General features: G+C 45.2%; 1 protein-coding gene across 4 annotated transcripts in view; it reads left to right on the top strand.

Moving 5' to 3' along the window:
• The window catches only part of NFATC1 (nuclear factor of activated T cells 1), a 160275-nt gene that overhangs the window by 72809 nt on the left and 67522 nt on the right, over window positions 1–19944 (top strand). For 2 of the 4 annotated variants that reach the window (XM_075052426.1, XM_075052428.1), the window contains exon 9: window positions 8616–8995. In XM_075052426.1, coding sequence (XP_074908527.1) covers window positions 8616–8995 — 380 coding nt within the window. Of the gene's footprint in view, window positions 1–8615; window positions 9303–19944 lie in introns of all 4 variants that reach the window. The other 2 variants (XM_075052424.1, XM_075052425.1) reach the window with 1 other exon arrangement.

The following is a 19944-nucleotide window of genomic DNA, read 5'->3' as shown; positions in this document are numbered from 1 at the left end:
GCCTAGCCATGCCTGCAAAACAGTGGTAATTTGGGGGCGGTTGGGGGAAGCGGGGCCAAATTCAGTGCCTGGGTTGTGAAAGGATCCTAACCGTGCAACGTGACCGCGGCAGTGCCATGGCAGAGCCTTGCGGCCAGCCTGGGGAGCCGGAGGAAGGGTCATGGAGGTCAGTAGGAATGCCTTAACGCCCAGGCCAGCCTTAGGTCAGTGCCACGTTCCCGGGGCCGTGTGCGAGGGGACCGAGCCTGGCCGAGCCAAGCCTGAAGCCTCGGACCTGCTGGAAGTGTTTCCATCCAGCCCAGGGAGCAGCCGGGCTGCCAAAAAGCCTGCGCAGATCAGGGCAGGGCAACAGGAGGGACGGGGATGGGGGGAAGGTTGGCCCCAAGGTATTTTTTTTTATTTTAGGTGAAAATACGGATCGTGATTGCTCATTTTTACACTATGCGCTGTCACATTTTATATAATTTTGGCTGCTAGGTGGCTGGTTGTTAACTTTCGACATTTAACGGAGTAACAAAAAGCAGGCGAGATTTTGTTGGAGCCCTGTTTCCATTTAAGAGGATCACAAAATTCATCATCGCCGGGCGCATCAGCCCCTCCGCTCCCTTCCAGCAGCCACGTGAGGTCTGCAGAGGAGCCACACATTACACTCATCAGTGTTACACCCTCGGGTGCTTTTGCTCCCAGTTGCTGGGTCCCCACTGGAGCTGCCCACGCTTCGTCCAGGTGACATCCCGTTTCGGCTGTCGGCCGAAACCTGGCCAGCCGCATCGGACCTGCAGATGCAGTCGTTTTGATCTTTAGAGGCAAAACTGCCTCACTGTGCGGTGCTCCATCTTCATCTGGAAGGCCAAGAAGGAACATCACCTGTGGGATGTCCCTGCGACAGGCAGGAGTGGACAAGCGCTATATAGAAGCCCCTGACTGTGTCTGACCAGCAGGCTCCGTCGCAGCAGCAATAATCACCCATAATCGTTAACTTCCAGCACGTAAAGTTGTCTTTTGGCCGTACCTCCCTTTTCAAATATTCCCCTTCGGATGACAAAACCCAGCCTGTGGTTTCGGTCACTGAACCCCTCTGCATGAGCATTTTGAGGACTCCTTTCCTTACTCGCCAGTGATTTCACATGCATATGTTAGCAAGCGTGGGGCTTCAGGATCTTCCAATTAGCTTAAAAGCCAAAAGGTAGAACTTGCATGAGAGAGAACGGGGTTTAGAATTACATGGGCTGGATTACAGGAGATGCTTATTTTTGTTCTCCTCAAGTGGCTGATCACCATAATTAACCTAGCCCAGTGATTGATCCTAAAGGGGATGCGGCGGTGGCTGCTGGAGGTGGAACGCACGGGTGAGGATGTGTTTTGCTGGCTGGGGGAGGGACGGCATCCATCTCTAAAGACGAAAAAACACGTCAGAGCCGAGATGGCCGAGGTCGGCTGGCTCCAAAGCCCTCTCTGGAGATGGCAGATCCGGGCGGTGAGGATGCCCTCCTGCCAGCCCGTGCCCACAGGACTGCCGGGGATGAGGAGCGTGGGGCTGCCCCCCACGCTGCTGCCTTGCGGGACCTCTGCCCGCAGCCCCCGCTTTCCTATTCTCCGCTCGTCGAGAGAGCAGGAGTAAGGTCGGTGCTGGCGGTGTCATGTTATGCCGCATCGTCAGAAAAGACCCTCACCCCAGTGAATTTTACCGTGTCTGACAGAAATGACGTAGAAAGCCTTGGCCGGTGCAGCCCGGGCGTTGGGCGCAGTTATTAACCTCCAGCTCAAGGCAGCGGTGGAGCTGGGTGTCGCGCCGTGGGAGCAGCAGTAGAGCAGCCCGAGCGGGCATACCACAGGTCTTGATTTGTCCTTTTCAACTTTGTAGGATTTAATAAGGTGTTACGATGGAAAATGAATTGTGCCTTCTAAGAATCTTCCCCTTTTCTTTTGAAAGAAAGCTAATGCTTATCTGCTGTACTAACACAACCCAAATGCCCTCCACCTACCTTGCACTCCTCCCCACCTGGTTTAACAGCGTATGCACCAAGCTACCATATATAATCTTCTGTCTCATAAATATGCATTGAATAACCTAATAGTTTAACAGCTGTTGAAAAGCATTTAGTAAATTAGTTAGCTGGAAAGCACTTTCTAATCAGATAATGGCACTGTCCGAGATTACAGGCTGAGATGTATGCGCAAGGCTTCCATCTACCTGGAGGCTATTCTTGTATAAAACTGTACATATGCATCTGATCCCATAAAAATATATACACATAAACCCAAAGAGAGCAGGCAGGCATGTGTTAGAGGTAGCCCTTCGGATGAGCAGTACCAGTAGGAGCGTACTAGCAAGAGTGCGTGAGTGAGTTCAGATACTTGCGTAGATAAAAGCTCCAGTCACACGTGTGCTGCCTACAGCTTCTTGATCGCGTGAGGCTCCCTTTGTTTCTGAGTCACCGTGCTCTGGTTTTATTAACTAAAAAGCAAAGGCTTGATAGTAGCTTGACCTTTACAAAATGTTTTGCTTGAGTTGGTGCCTAGGGAAAAATACCCAGTTCGCAGACGGCATCTGCAAAGACCCCTGTCGTGACTGTCTCACAAGATCCCTGGGTTTGAGTGCCTGTCCCTTGTCACTGGGATTGCCACTGCTGCAGATACGTTGGCAGGACGTTTGAGAAAGTTTTGCTCAGCCACTGCTGCCCTGGTGTTACAAAACAGGGGGATTATAATTCCTGAGGGCAGCCAGCCCGTTGCCTCTCCCCAACACCAGACTGACTCCATGAGCTCCTCGCTCCGCTCAAGCCTGCTGGATGCAGACGATGCTGCCGCGGCGGCCAGGATTTTGTCTTTGCGTGAATCCGGAGTGGCTAAGCTGTACGTGGAGATGCGTCCACATCCCTAACCGTGTCTCCGGTCAGCCAGCGGCAGAGCGGCGGCAGCAGTTGGGATGACCTGCGCCAGCGTCCTCTGAAAGAAGGTCTGCTTTGTGGTGCGGAGGGTGTGCTGCCTGGCTCAAAACTGACTGACAGGCGAGGATTTCGAAGGCACAAACGGCATTTCAGAGCTCAGCTCAGTAATGGGGATTTAGCCACCTAAGTCCTCAACCCTCTTTGAAAGTCTCATCCCGAAGTCTTACCAATTAGGAGATGTTTAGTCCAGAAGTTGAAGAAATGTGTGTGTGCACATGATGAAAAAAAAGTAGTGTTTTGATTTTCATATGCTTACCAAAACCTGCGTGCCGGTGCCAGGGAACTACATCATAGTCTGCACCATGAAAGGTGGCTATTTTGTTTGATAGGTTCAATCAAACTTAAGGGTAAAATAAATATATTATAGTGCCATAAATGTCTGCATTGATAATACTACGTGGAAATGGGAATTTGTTAGTTTAATGTTAATCAGGATAAACATCTGTTTAATTTATATGATTATATTTTCTCAGTTCACATATTTTAATAGCACCCCCCAAAAAAAGTTTAAAAACCCATCTGGATTGCTAAAGTGTAAAAGCAAACAGACTTGTTAGAATTGTCAAAAAATACATGTAATTTATATTTAAGCACTTTCTGACTCCCTTTACTGAATGCGCATGATTTATTATTTTTCTTCAAGGTTTGATATATTAACTTTTTACCTGCTAGAAAGGCCTTTCATTTAAACGTGGGCTTGCAGAACTGGCTGAAATATTTCTCCCAGATTCAGACCCACACAGAAGGACCATTGTCTTTCGCCCAGTGCCTCGGTATGATGTCATAACCCTGCTCTCTCTGAGTAGGAAGCTTTGATTTATAGCCAGGGCTGCTGCCAACGCACAGTTCTCAGAACTTCGTATTAAATTAGATGACATAATGACGTGAGTCCAGAGTCTAAGAAGGCCTCACCAAACCATTGAAAACCAATTAGCACAGATTAAGTTGCTTATCAGACTAATTTAGAACTGTGAGCTCTGTCAAATTTTAATATTAAAAATAGAGGACTATTTAAAAGTGTCTGTTGGCCAACCTAATGCATTGTGAAGTAACAAGCATTTAAAAATTCACCATACGAACTAAACTTGCATTTATTTTTTCCTTTTTATGGCACGGGCCTGATCCTTCAGCAGGGTAGGGTCTCTTAAACACGTAGCATTACTTTTGAGTCTGAGCGCGTGTAAAACTGCATCATCTTTTCTGTTTACAATTTCACAAATTCTGGCTTCGTTGCTGCAATTTATTACTGGCAAATCTCAGTGTATGGCAAATTCAGTCACAATTTTTCATTCTAGCCAGCTAAGAGTCTGCAAGACTGGGTGTTATCTCAGCACCACGGAGCAGCTTTGAGACAGAATGCTTGTTGCCATTTGATATGGCTCTGCTGAATTTAAGAAATAGTCGGGTTTCTGCTAAAATTCTGAACAGCTGTAGGGCTTTCCAGTTAACTGCTGTGTGGCTAGGAGCGTCTCTTTCAGCTGGCAGGTTTTTACCAAGTCATTTAAGATTTGAAATATTTGAGCTACAAGTTAGTCAAGCTAATACTGTTCTCTGTTAAATATTAATCCTGTGAAAATTAACTGTACTCTCTGAATCACGTCTCATCTTCCTGTGTGAACTAGTCACTTGTGCAAGTGAGTGATGGTGGAAATGCCTATGTGTCATGACAGCTAGCTTACCGTGCCTCCACAGGGATGTATTTGAGAATGAAACCCTTTTTTCTAGCTCGGGTCTGTAAAGATTTGCAGTTAATCAAGCATGAGTCACTAGGTAAGCGGTAACTCTAGTCCCCGGCTGGCCGGTGATCAGCCCTGGCTGCTCTGGAGGAACCCACTGGGGTCCTGCCTGGGAGAAGATGGTGAAGGTGGGCACAGAAGGTTTGTGTCCTCGGCTGCTCTAAGAAGTCACCTGGAGCTGCTCGCCCCAGCTGAGGGTCTCAGCTCCCCAAAAGCCAGTAAGGCAGTGGGAAGCGTGTGTTAGGAACTGGTAGCCTTATTGCGTGCAGGTATTTTAACTCATTCGAGTAACGCCGTAGGCACCGTGATGGTAAGTGGGTAGCCAGTGAGGACAGGTAATTGGTTTTGGAAGGTGTGCCTTGAAAGACCCCCAGCTCCTGCCTTGGGCCCTCTGCGGCCTTTTGCAAAGTGGAAGTAAATGGTTGCCCTTTTAAAGAAGGAATATAAGGGGATTTACACCAACTTTTGACACAATCAAAGTATTTTCAGAACGATCAGGTCAGACCCATAGCTCGTTTCAGTTCAGTTTGGAAATACAAACATCAGCAAAGATTTTTGGCCTTTGTTACTCCATTTGGTGAAGTTATGTAGTCTGGGGAGAAGCGGATACAGGATAGAGTGTCATAAACAAACTGTTAACTGATGTAATGTAGCAATTTGTGGTATATCTATAGTCCACAAGTCAAGTAATATTGTTTTTCATGCAAAATACAAAAGTTGAGGTCTAGCCAGAAAGGGAAGTGTTAATGTCTTAAGTTTCTGCTGACATGCTTAGCTTTGCAGGTCTGATTCCAGATCATCTGGGTCATTAGTAATGGTTTCTCCAGGAAAAAAAAAAAATTAAAAAAAAATCCTACAGAGCTTCCTTGTCCAAAGTGGTACCCTGTAAAGACATTTACACTTTTTTAAAGGGGAGAGAGTGGCTGCCATCCCAGCTTGGTAAGATCCTTACGTTCACTCTGCACAGTGTTAAATGTCTATACAAATGGCAAAGCACTGAAAAGTCAGATACAAATCCCTTCATCATTTCAGCATTAGTACTTTTTCTGTCTTTCAGTGTGATATCTATTCTAGTGATGAGATTAGCATACAAACAAAATATACGATACTTAGCAAGGGGAGACTTTTTTACTGTGTTGAAAGAACACATTAAAAAAGGTCATGAGGACAATTCACTTGAACAAGTTCTGACACCCCTAAGCCTAGGCGCAGGTAGTACCTGTGCATTTAAAGACAATTTGTTTCCCATTACATGAAATAACAGATGCTCAGGAGTATCGGTTCAAATCAGCACAAGGGGACAATGTAAACAGATGTCAAATAAAACGGAGGTCCCACTTAATTTCATATCCATCCTTCTTGTTTCCCTGTCTGGCTACCAACCTGCCATCAGCAAACAAGCTACCTTGACTTACCCTGGCTGGTCATGTAATTAACACCAGTCTCTATTTTCCCTCTGAACTCTGAATTTCTGGGCAGCCAGGAGTGTCCTTGGTGACTGTCACCATCTCCAAGAGAGTTTTTGGACTAACAGGTCTGGAATAGAGTCCCTTCCACCCATCAGTCCTTCGCCCAGTGCAGAGTACGACTTTACGGGTTATCCTCTGTTGGTTGCGGCAGGTGTATCTCAGTGTAGCAACATGTGAGAAACCAGATTCCCAATGTTCATAGCTCCTAATCAGACCTGCAAATAGACCCCCAGCATTGCTTTTATAAAGAAAAAATTCAAAGTGAAGTAACAAAAATGTGCCTGGTAAACCAAGTAGCAAAGATGTGCCATAGAAGAGCTACAATTTAAAACCAGCCTGACTTCAGGAACCTGCCGCCTTTAAAGTCTCCAGCCTGCCTGCCACCAGGGCTATAACCTTTCCCTAGGTTGTAACAAGTCAGACAACTCCAAGGTTTATTGGAGTTGAATTGCAAGTGGTTGAGGTTGGAATTATTTAGCACAGGTGTTTCTATAACAGTGATATATTGGGAAAATTCAGTGTTCAACAACCATCATATTTCCAGCTGTGCTGTGGTTAGTGCTAGTACAGTGAACCTAATATAAAACATGTGAGAATATTTGCTAGCTCAGGAACTTGTTAAAGGTATTTTCTTACAATATCTGAGCTGCTATGTTTATCTAGGTGCATTTCTTTGGTCTTGCATTTTCATAAAGGGTGTGATATTGGTTTTATAAAGCTGTCACTGAACCTGGAATCTGCTTCTCTGCAACCAAGTGCATTAGTAGCCCTGCTAGCCAGTGTGCAGCACACGAGCAGGTGAAAATAAGATTATGAGGAATCCAATGACAGTCCATTATCCTTAGCACATTCATCTTGAGCAGCACCTGTGCATCTGTTACATATATAGGCATGTTTTTACTAGGGGTGCTAGAAATCTTGAAACAAGTGTTGCAAGCATCTATATGTAAAAGAACATAAAAGGAGCAAAGTTAACAAGAGGCTAGGGGACTGTAAAACAAGGGTAGTGAAGTGCATTCACCAGCAGCGAAATTTGTGAGTGTTAAAAGAGATTTTATATGTACACATGCACACACGTGCATTTTTAGGGGTTCAAAAGACTCATACACGAACATAGTAAATGGCTGGAGAATGTGTAAGGGTGTTTGTAAAACACATGCAAATAAAAATACAGTCAGAGACACTCACACAACATGCATGTGCTCTGAGCTGAGTTGTGCAAAGATGTTTCATTAATAACTTAGTGCCACAATGGGTCAGTTATTCTAATATTCTGAAAGATACTCTCTGGTGTCACTGTAAATTTCCAACAGCACCTTTAAGCAATGGCTGCTCCTGTGGATTTCTTTTTGGGAAAGAAGATAAATGCCACTCTGCATCCATACTCAATTGTTGTATGCATTAGAGTTGCATCTGGCTAGAAAAAATACATCTGCAGACTAGCTTGGCCCTATTATTTATAATTTTCCTGAAAGAGAAAGTGGGTGTCTTTTACCTATGCACTGCATATGTTGTAGGAGAAGCAGCAAAGGCACCTCTCTCTGATTTGAGAGGGAAAGCCGATGTGAAGAAGACGCTGTGATTTGAGGAAGGATTTCTTCTCTGATTTGAGAAAGCAGCTCTACATTTGTCATGACTGAGTTGATGCTCATAGACAGTCATTCTGTCCACGTGCTGGTGGGATTTGGAGACATGGCTTGACAGCTCAATTAGACCTTCTTTCGGGACAATGGGTAGGGCAAGCAGAGGTCTAGAATGGGAGTCAGTTTTTCTTGGTAGCCAGAGGCTGAGTTAACATTTGTTCGGAGCTGGCTTTAGCAGTTTGGATCCAACTTGGAATCACCGAGAGTTGGATGCAGCTTATTGAATATTTTACACCCATTGGCTGGTTAGTAAGATTAAACGCAATAATGTAAAAACTAAATAAATCAAATCCTACTCTTTCAAAAATACCCTCGTAATTGAAAACTTCTTGTACATAGTAGTTTGTCATGTATCTTCGCAATTTTACTTTCACTGAACTCTGAGAGCCCCATCTCCACCTTATTATGCTCCAGTTTACCGAATGTGCAGACATTTATCAAATGGGCCATCGGTAGCCGTAGAAATGCAGTAGTATATCCAAGTTAAAATTCTTGCTTTGATTACTACAAATCCATGGAGCCCTTGGGTCCAAAGCTTCCACTGAAACACAGCTATTTGCAAATAGATTTTTATAGCACATTAGTGCTGGAGGAGAGTCCAAAGAAAATAGTCCTTTTCAATATTAGAACCAGCTGTGACTTTCTTGTGCTGATGACTCATTCATTTTTTTTTTATAGGGTGGGAGAACTAGGCAAAAGACACACAGAGTCTTATTCAAGCCGTTGTTTGTTTTGCAAAGGGTATCCTAGCCACAAGCCAACTTGATCATACCAATACGCAACTCATGTTTATTTAAAACTTTTTTCTTTTAACAGTTCCAATTATAAAAACAGAACCCACAGATGACTATGAGCCTGCTCAAACCTGTGGACCAATGAACCAAGGCTTAAGCCCTCTCTCTAAACCGTACTACAGCCAGCAGATCATGATGCCCCCTGATCCTGGTTCGTGCCTCGTGGCTGGCTTTGCCTCCTGTCAGCAGAGAAACGCCGTGATGTCACCCTCTCCCAATGCAAGCCCCAAGCTGCACGACCTTTCGTCCTCTCCTTACAAGTGCATCCCCAACCCGGGCCACAGTCACCTCGGACTTCAGCAGCCCGCTGGAGGTGTCCCCACCATACAAGAAGTGCCAAGGTCTATAGTTGTGCACCCAAGCTCCCCCGAGCAATCATCTCACATCATGCTGCAGCCGCAGGTGAGTCAACATCTGAGCAGTAGCTGTCCCCTTGGTTATCAACAAACACTCTATCCCAACAGTCCCTCTTCTCCAGTTCCATCTGTTACCCAAGAGCCAACCTATTTGCAGTCCTGCAGTCCAACTCACTCATCCATAATGGGTCAACAGCAGCAGCAACTGCCGAAGGTTCACAGAAATGAGTCTCCAACAACCCAACCACTGTCATTGCCAGAGTTGCATGAGGAAAGTAATCATAATTTGGCCCCTATTCCTGTAACGATCAAGCGAGAACCTGAGGAATTGGACCAGATGTACCTGGATGATGGTAAGTCTTCCGCAGCGTAGGTTTGCGTTCAACCATGTTGCTATATCAGTGAGTTCCCTTAACCCTCTCCTCCTTTTGAATCCTGGTGGAAAGAAGTTCAATTAACAGCCTGGTGGAATGGTGCGGACTGTTGCTTGGATTGTCTCTATACAGGAAAGGGCTCTTTAATTTCGTTTGCAATAATGAAACCGTATTACCTAAGCGTTAAATGCTGATAGTTACCGTAGAGCTAGCTGCATGACCGATAGCTATGTTGCAATAATCTTAACCGTATGGTCTTGGCTTATGCCCATGCCAGTGACCTGTGGAACTGCAGTGAAAACATATTTAACATTGCCCCATCCATAATGCAGTGAAGCGTCTGATGTGCAAATCTCTTTGCTGGAACTAAATGATAAACTGCTCTACTTCAGTTGAGAAGGTTCAAATTAAAAATGGAGGCACATCTTTCAGCATAACTTTTCAGTCTGGTGGCATCTGACATTAAAACTAATTTTTCTTCCTTTCTTATTGCGGACTTGCTGCCGGTTTGGGTTTGGTTTTTTTTTTTTTTGCTTTTGTAAGATTCTATATGTATATGTATTCTACACGCACCACTGAAAAGTTAAAATGCTGTGATGAACTTGTCAGACTCTAGTTTCCAAAGATTTATTAGTTGAATGTAATAAAAGGGATAATCTGGAATTTGATTATGTGACCTCACTGAACTGTGATTTAGCACTGGCTGCTAAGTATCCCAGTAGTATTCTGGACCCTCACCTTAATGCAGTACGTGAGTTCCTTTCCAATAGCCACATAACTTTATATAACATACCATGCTATTTGAAGAAAAAATGCCTTTGAAATGGCTGCATTGAAACTAATTGGTGCCAAGGAACATCTGAATGTGATTGTCTTTCAGGGAGAATTTAAAGACAATTCACTGCACTGTTTTTAAAAAAAGGACATTTAGTCATTCTATTTTAAACAGCATGATACTCACTGAATTAGGCTTACAAATGAATGTTTTGGAGCTTGAGTAGCAGCCTTTTGCTTTTCAACCCCAGGAAAATGATTTTTCTTAACAGAAGTTATTATTGGTTACATGATAGACAGGTCTAAGGAATTTTTCCTAATTAGTTCAGTTCACTAAAGTTGTGCACAACACATCTTTTGTGACAAGGTTTTCTTCATATAGCGTGCATTTTTACCACATATCTATGCTGTAAGGAGCAAAATTTCAACAAACCAACCCAGAAGCATACACAAACCAAAACAAAAAGCCATGCCCAAATTTGGGTTTTGAGAGAAGCCAGTAGTTATCTACGGAAGGAGGAGAATACAGATAAAATCTAAACCTAGTCTATAGCTGTCTTACTAGAAAAGCATAAGAGACAGGCAATCTTTCTGGCTTACCTCTCTGCCTTACCTCTCCAAAATCCAGCAACGACTTCTCTGACAGCACTTTGAAACCTGCCTTTGGCTGGTCTCTGCTGGAGAGATGGGACTGTGGCTCAGGGGTGAAGGGTGAAGCTCCTCAGCCTTATCTACTTCAGGTTTCTCCTGGAGGAACAGAGGAACCATGTGGTCTGAGAGAGAGATTTTAGGTTTTTCAGCAATGCTCATTCTCCCTGACAAAGCATTAGTGGTTTAGTCTTTACCCCTGTCTCTCTTCCGTCCCCTGTTCTGGACACAGACACACACCAGTCCTCTGACAGATAATCAGAAGTAATTGTAGAAGCCACCATGTACATCTGCGCTGATACTTAAAGTTGACTTTGAAGATCTCCTCAGCCAGCCAGACCCAGATATACTTCCCTTTGGCATCCAGCAGGCTATCAGAATCCTTCTGTGGCTGACCACAAGAACTATAGACCAAGAAAGAATTCATAGACGTAACAGTCATGGTAACAATATATAATAGTAAAAAAATTACCTTACGCAGTTCCAAAAAATTAACCACCACCAGTTCCCTCTAAGGGTGGTAATCAGAAATGGTAACCAGAAGAAGTCCCTTTTCTGTGTCTACACCGATACTTAGGTTTGTCTGAGGGGTCACGCTGATGGAGCGTAGCCCGCGTGAGCTGCCCTTTCCTATCTCTGCCTTAGCTCACTGCCTGAAGAAAAGGTCATCTGCTCTATGTTCTGTGCTGACAAAATGAAGCCCTTGTAGAAATCAGGAGTGGACTACTACTGTCTTCGTATATGTCTCAGTATTTGGGCAGTCGAGAGAGTATGCAGCAGAAGGGCTCAAGAAAGCACGTCTTGTGGGACGGGTGCTGGCCAAGACCCTCTGTTCAAACCGTTCAACCGGCGTGCCTCAAAACACACAGCACAGGAGCACGAAGCTGTGAGTCAGGCTGGAAGCCTCTTTAGGTCTCTGCTATATGCATTTTGTGGAGGCAACCTTACCACCACCGGCGCAGAGACTGGTTTCACATGACATTTAATCTGATGTAGCTGCAGGCTCCCATGGAAAGGGTGGCCTTGATCCGTCTTGCCCTTAGCCACATGCTCTTGCTGCTTCCTTTGAGTCATATCGATTGATTATGGAGCGGCAGAGCAGGCCAATGGAAAAATAACCTGCCAAAAATAGCAAAACCCACGTAGTTTTCCACTGGGACAGCTCACAGAACCACATTCCCCAGGTCCAGTAGCCGAGTCCAGCCCACGCGAGGGGCAGGAATCCTGTTGCTGTGGGTCAGGGAGTGCAGCGGGATCGCTCTGGGTGGCAGCAGCCCACCCATAGGACAGAGTAAGTGGGACTTGAAGCCACATCTGATGTCATCTTATCCTCCCCAGCAACTATCTAATCAACTCGTCCTGTCTCAGTAAAAAAAATCCCCTGCTTGCGCTCACCTATTAGTTACGGAAGGATGACATCTGGGCTGCCTTGCAGTCTCAAAGGGCAGTTTGGCCACTGCGGTGACTGCCTGGAAATCACCAGCAATTGCTCCTGGTGTCCCACTAGGTGCTCTTCACCTAGGCCGGCACCGAAAAGGCAAAGCGCTCCACGTAGGCAATGCCTTTGTGCCTGGTGCCGATTCATTCAGACCTCTGGCCATAACTGTGGAATAAGGGAGAATGGGGTTTGCAGAGTGGCTCCTGCCGAACAGGAGCAACTCATTTTTCACGTGCTTGAATTTTTTTGTGGAATAGGAGCTTTTAAGCCATCGCCGTTGTTTCTTGATAGTATCATATCCATCTTTAAGTGTTTTCCTTGTTGTGGGTGGGAGAGCTGTGCTTTATGACCATATTCTGAAAACCAGAATATCAAATCGCACCTGTGAGTAAGGACAGTTACTCTTTTTTTTAAATAGATTGCTGCTCTACCTCTTTATAATTTGTTGTGTCACTAATTCAGTTCAGATCCCTTCATGCAGCATGATTTATACTTTTTTCAGTATTTTTTCAATCTTTGCGCCTGTGAACAATATGAAAGCCAGAGAGGTCAGATGTACTTGACTGCTTTCCTTGCCTGCTACTCTTCAGTATACCAACTCTTTCCCTCATCCCTGAAGTAATTTAGAAGTAATGAAATATTTTAATGACATTAAAAATTAAAGTCTCAAAGCATCACTCCATTAAAAAAGTGTATCTTCACAGTGTCTTGTAGCTATTTAATACCTCCAGTTTTACCTGAAAGTACTTATGAAGTGTGAGGTGTAGACATCTAACATACTTATGGGGCTACCAGACAAATAAAGTATCTAACTGGTTATGCCAGGTTATATTTCATAAAATTTTGGTTGCTTGTTTACCACTTTGGGGAGGTTTGATTTATGTATCTAATATACGTATAGCAATCTTGGACCAGCTATAAACAGAAATTTTTTGGTTTCAGCTTAAGGGATCAAAGCAATATTCATTCCTTTTGGTCTGGAGTATCTCCAAATATAGACCATCTATACTGCAGAATATAGATGGAAAAAAACAGTCAGTGAGTTTATATAAATATATATCCTGTATATGACATTTTTCTGCTTCGGTAATGGTGGGCAGCTGAAGTGGTATAAAGGGAGCACCCGAAGAGACTTCCATTTTGGCAAATAAGTTTTGGTCTTGGCAATCTTGTTTTAAATCAAAATCTACAGTAGCCACCTGGGCTACTCATTAAACATGCTGTCCATTTCAGTATGTGAATATATGATTCAACATGTAGAACGTATTTAAAACTCGCCCCGTAAAGTGATACCTGATACATTATGGCTATGCTCTTGATATTGAAAGGTATCTGGCTTGTATACCAGCACTCGTTTCAAGTAATTCTGAGTTTAGCCTCCTAACAAAGATTATGGCTGACTCCCTTTGCTGCTTTCACAGCAAGATTTGATGAAAAGCAGTTGAACTGTGACACTTATAGCTGGTTTTGGTCCTCTGCGGGAGCCCGTGGTCCTTGGCAGCGGGAGAAGCGTTGTCTCCTGTCCTCCCCACCAGAAGCTCTTGCAGCAACCTGGAGGGTGCTGGGGCACCCTGGCAGACCACACCAGGGCTAACGCTGCTTCCACCCGCCTGTGTCTGCCCGGGGCAGCCAAGGTGACGTGTCATTCCCCTTCCACATCTAACGTGGGAGCAGTTTGGGGTGCTGGGGTGCTGGAGCTCATGGAACGTCCTTAGACAGGCAGGCTTGAGGGACCTCTTCAGTACGAGTCCATGCAGTAATTGATTTTAAGAGAAAACATTTTATTCTGGGATAGATGAGTCTAATGGGCTGTACAGCCCTTTGAGGCGTGAAGTGGAATTAGCATTGCCTGAAGAAATGGCTGGTTTGGGGAGGCTACAAGCTGATGAGAACTTTTCCTGGTCCCTTGAACCAGTCGTTCTCTCAAGGGGATGTGAAAATGTACCTAATTAGTATCTCACTTTTGAATGTGCTCCTCTCTCCAGCCCTCTAACTAGGACTTGGGTCAAAAGCTGCTAATCCTGCTTCTTTTCTGTTGACCAGGGCAGCTCAGGTAATTTTGCCAAATTGTAACTGCTTTTCTTAGTGGTAGAAGAAACCCCAAGCCAGAGGAGTGTAAGTTCACACAGCTTTCAGGATGTTGAGGCAGCTGGGAACTGGCCAGGCTCACAACAGGAGATGCTAAAGGTGACTTGAAATCACCTTCCTTATCCCCATTTCCCTTTCCTGGACCTAGTGTAGCCTGGGTGGAACACAGAACTGAGCTCCAAATCTTTTATTTCGCCAGGCTGGAGAGAGTTCAATTAGGCATGCTAATGCCAAGAAACATTTTTCAGGTTGTAACTGGCACTCCCACAAGCTATTACATTTTTTACCTGCAGGAGAATGACACTCAGTTGTGAAATTATTTCCTGCTGTTAGAAACATCAAAGAAAGTAGTTTTCATTACAGAAGAAAATGAAGCTATTTCGAAAAAGCAAGGGGGAAACACATTGGTACCAACAGGAAAAAATGTATGACATGGTCTCGGCAGATTTCAAGGTGGATTGTACACGCTGTGATCCCATTTGTTATATTAATGCACAGACCTTTACAAAAGCAGGTTTTAATTGAAAGCAAAGCAGCATCCTGGAGGATTCTTTAAGGCTTGAGTACTGACGCTGAAGAAGATCTTGGCTTCTTTGAGCTTTGCCTGGGTTCTAATCTCAACTTTTGAGATGCAGTCCCAGCCACATTAAAATCGGCGGCATGCACCCATTGCTGGCAGCGGGGCCAGGGTTCCACCCGCTGTTGAAAAAACTGTTTTCCAGAACACCCCGAGTCCTCTGTAGGAGCCAGAACTGAAATAACAGTATCTGAAAGGCAGATCTCTTGTCTGAAGTTTTGTATATTAATTCAGCCTCCTCCTCTCCACACGGACGCTTTCATAAAGGTCTCTATCCTGATCTTGACTTGATCGGGTCTATAAATCTTTGTGTAGTAAGATGAAAATACATTGGCCATAAATGAAGGTATCTGATGTTTAGATATGTGGCTAACAGAAAGTATCAGAACCACATCATCATCTTTTTTAAAACAAGGAGGCTTTTGTTCTTGTGATTGTCTTTGCACAGCTGTGAGTTTTATAGCACCGTGCCAATGAATGCACTCATTGCAACTTTTATTTTACTCTGAAAAGGTAAATTGGGAGCATTAAGCCCCCAATAAGTATGTAAAAGTGGCAAAACCACAGGTAAAGTGTTACTGAAAGCTGCAGCCCTGCCAGCCATTTCATTTTAAACATGGCTCTTTTAAAAATAACTTTTGCAGTAAAAGCTGTAACTCCTGGATGTAATATGAGCTATTGCTAATGTCATTCCCATGAATTGCTTACAGTGTTGAACTGTTAGATGTCTGACAAGTCCATATATCTCCTATACAGTATATATGAAAGTTTTTTGCCTCTAAACCATATGTTCTTTTTTTCACTCCTCCATATTCTTCAAGTGCACGTGGTTTGGTGATATAGTTTATTTGAACAGGAACCATAGCAGACAGAATTATTCTTTTGCTGAAATGTATCCTTTTTCATACATCTCAGCTTCATGATTAAAGCGATTGGCTCTCGAGGCATTAAGTTTAGTCTGCTGCTGCCACAATTATGCCTTTGAAAACTCCTGAGTGCACTCGGTGATTTCCAGTAGTCCAGATGTCATTAGAACAACACGCAGGTAGTCTGCAAAGTCCAGTAACACTGTCTACACTTCGGTCTGGCTTGGGCGAGCTTTTCTCTCCCTCCCTCTTGGCCAAGCCTCGCAGCTCGGGGAGAAAACAAATAGCTTTCCTCATGGAAAGTTTTACTTAATCTGGCGAGGTGCCTGAGCCTAGACCCTCCTCGTCTCTAATGATGATTGAAAGTGTACACGCTACTGTGATAAAACATGCTGAGTCGTTAACATTTGGGGCTCGGGTCGTACGCGATGAGTAAGGGAGGGCTGAAGTAATGCGTTCGAGTCAGACCTTCGGTGGACTCGCACGTCTGGGTTTGAGGGAGATCCTGTTACACGAAACCGCACACCCACGGGATCGGGTTTTGCTGTTTCTAGTGGGTTTGCTGAATCGGGTCTCCCTGGAGGCCCACCAGAGGAAAGCCCCCAGGAGAGCAGCTGACCAGACTAGGTGTCCCTCCTGGTTTTCTCCGGTCCCGGCCATGCGGTCGCCCACGGAGCAGACCTGCCTACCTCTTAGCTGTGAAACCTAGCAGCGAACTGTGCTTTCTTCTCACTCCAGCACTTAGATTTCCAGGGAGCTCCTCGACTCTCGGGCTTTCACGGCAGAGTCCGGTCCCTTCAGAGAAGTCCTGAGTGCCTCCACCCTCGTTGGGTGATGGCAGGAGGGAGCAGGAGGCCGGCCAAGCGATGGGAAAGCTTGCAGAAAGCAGCAGGCAGTGCTTTGCAATGTTTTGATACTCAAGAGTATTTTTAGCGTTGAAAACCCAGCGTTTGCTTAATGTGCATCTGTGCACGCACCTTGGCGTTAAATATTTTGAGTCGTTAAGCGTTCAGCTGAAGCCGCGCTGCTCCCCCTCGTTTCAGCTAAGAGCCAGCTTCGCGCTGCAGCCCTGCTCAGCGGCTGTGCCATTAGCTGGGGAAGAAGTTGCTTCTCGCTCCCATGCCTGATTTGCTCTCCTATTTCCATAGTAATGGCATTGCTGTTTCAAATGGTAAAGGTTTTGTGGGTTATTTTCTCTTAAGTTTTCCTTGGCGATCGGGGGAGAAGAAGTTGCTGTATCTGAGCCTTGGTAACATTTACATCTGCTTTTAAGCCTGGAGGAGCGCCAAGGAAAATATGTGGCTTGCAGAAGCACAAGCTTCATGAGAAAGCTTTGTTCCGATGCAATTCACTTTAGGAATACGCTGTTTATTTGAGACGTTTCTGCCGAGCCGCGCGGCGTTAGCTGGTCAGGTGTGGCCTCGTGGCTCGTGTACGGCCTCTGCGCTCTCGTGTCCTGAACCCGTTCTGGCAAAACGCTACCGGGGAAGTTGTAGAAAACCCCTCTTCTCCCGGGAGCGGAGTATCGCACGCAGACCCCTGCTGCGTCTCGGCAGAGCTGGGCTGAAGCAAGCCGCCGGCTCAGCCCAGCAAACACATACGTGTCAGAGGAAGAGCTCTCATGAGTAAACTCCACGGCTTCACGTACGGTGCTCTCGGCCAAGCGCTAGCGAGCTGTAGTGTTGCGAGATCACAGAGCGGCGAAGGGCCTGCCTCTGCTCCCACTTAAGTCAATAACACCGTTCCCTTTGGGTTCGTTGGGAACGGGACCAAGCGTATGGCTGGTAGTTAAAACGCATAATAGCTGCATTCATTGAAATCTGGTCGCTGATAGACAGGGAGAGAGAAGGAGTCGTTTCTAGCAGATTTCGGCGCAGCTTTAGTTGATCGTTTCGTCTGCGTCTGCCGGACAACCGTGGGGCTCGGTCATGGGTCTGATAGCAGCTTGACCATCGCCGTCGAGAGCGGGCTGCCTGATAACCTGGCTCCTGGTCTTTCCTCCTCTCCGAGGAGCTAACGCTGATTGCAACCAAAGGGGGCACAGGCTTTCCGCAACAGGCTTATCTCCGGGCTGGGAGGAAGCCTGTGAAAAAAAGCAGACCCTCAAAATGTTCCCCTCCTCCTCTGTCACTGAGGAAGCCTGCAAATTCTGGGCGTTGAAAATACCTGGAAACGATCGGCGAGTAAGAAACGCAGTAGGAAAACCGTGGTCCTGTTCCTCGTTGGCCAGCCTGGCTGGGTTTGTCTGCGATCCAGGGAGCTGGACCAGCCCTCTGCCTGCTTTATAGGCTTCGCTTTGTCAGTGGGTCTTCTACATTTTGCACACTTTGAAGCCTGCTGCAAGACAAACACCAGAAAGCGAAGTGAGGTGGTGCTGCAAGGGTGTCAAAATTCCCGAGCTGTACAGTCCCTGAGCACATGAATTGCAATATGAGCACTTGAACAGTCTTGAAAAGCAATGCTACGTGCTATCAAAGTCCATAATTAGTGGATTAAATTCTTCGGTCCTTAGATAGTTATAGCTTATGTTATCCAAGCATCATGTGTGCAGAACATTCCTCACTTGCCTTGTCTTTGCACAACTAAAGCATGATTTTTCTACTTAATTTTGGCCCTTCTGCAGCCATATGAGAGTGCAGAAGACAAGATTTGACTCTTCATGTCTGTGCTGTCCAGATTGCTCTTGATGTTAGATTTCTGCGGGAGCTAGGGCTGAAGATTTGTTCCATTTCATAACTCCTGTGATATCTTTGGGGTTACAGAATACGTATTGCAGTAGATACTGCGAATCAATTTTGATTCCCTGGGAGCAGCAGTCAGTTCTTTTTCTAGTGCTTCAGGGAAAATACGTGTTTCATTGCCAGCTCATAAGCAAAATCTTCTGCAAATTACTTAAGAAGTAGAAAAAAATGCTATTTTGGCTCACAAGCCTCCAAAAATGCAAAACTGAAGAATATTTAACTTTTATTTCTATCCGGTATATGCAAACCCATACACACATAAAGTATGTGCGTGCATATATATGTGTGGGCAAATACACAGACTTAAGTGTAATGAGCTGTAAGACTTGGTATACTAATTCTTTTGCTTCTTTGAAGTTGTGGTGGGCAAGAGTGATGTAAGTCTCTTCTACTCATGACTGACTTCTCTGAAAATCCTGCAAGTGCCTGTTGAGTAAAACCTTTTAGAAAAGTGAGGTCAGGTGGAGAAGTCCATCCTGTGGACCTTCTGTTGTGCACAGTTCGTTTCTGAACTGAAATCCCCGTTGCAGCTCTGAAATCTGTCTCCACACTGCTGCATGCCTCTGAGCTGCAGTTGTCGCTGCTGCTGAATGTTTCTCAGCCATCTGAGCTTTTGCTATCCAGCTATTCTTTTGGAAGACTGAAGCAACTGGTAAAGATGATCCCTTCACTGTTAGTTGGCTTTTTTTCCCCTGTGATAACTCTGCCTTCCACCAAGTTCCAGGCTGCGCTTGGACTCAGCTATTCACTTGAGGGCTTTCACCTCGGAGCATCTGCATGAGCCATTAACAACTTCTCCAGGCATCTTCTCCTTATAGTAATATGTCTCTGGGTCAGTAGTACTGGGAGGTTCAAATGTTCTTCTCGATCTAAAATGCTTATGTGTGAAACTGTCATACAGAAAGAGGTTAGCAGAGAACTGGTTCTGATTTTTTCAATTATGCACACTCTTGTTTGTTTTCTTTTTTCTGAGAATTTTCCCCAATTCATCAACTGTTAACCGTTGTGCAAAATGATACAGAGCTGTCCCTTGGGCCGCAGCAGTCAAAGGCTAGAACTTCCTGAAACTGCTAGAATTGATGCAATGCAAATTCAGGTTTTGCAGAAAGTTATAATGAGTCCAAGCTCTGGCTAGACGGACCTCACCCAGGCACTGCACGAGGTCTCTTTGAAAGGGAGCGATGGAGATGGCTGCTCTACTCCGGTCCACTTTGAAAGAGTTCTCAGGGATTTTTGTTTATTTTTTCTTCCACATAGAGAGTAGGTTGGGATGAGGAAACACCTCATTGCAAAAGAAAAAGAAGCAAAACTGGTTCCAGGGCAGAAAGTGCCATCAACCACAGGGAGACTACGCTTTTTTGCATCAGCGGACAAACACGGCAGCCGTGGCTGCTTCAGAGAACTTTCCAGGAATTTTCCCACTGTTTCCAGAAACCCGGGCTGGACCTTTACAGGCCAGACAAGCACCACTATCGTCTGTTCAAACCAA

The sequence above is a fragment of the Buteo buteo genome, chromosome 20 (assembly GCF_964188355.1).
Source record: "Buteo buteo chromosome 20, bButBut1.hap1.1, whole genome shotgun sequence".
NCBI classification, from domain to species: domain Eukaryota; kingdom Metazoa; phylum Chordata; class Aves; order Accipitriformes; family Accipitridae; genus Buteo; species Buteo buteo.
The sequence above is the reverse complement of the archived record's forward strand: the minus strand, read 5'-3'. Positions and strand labels throughout refer to the sequence as shown.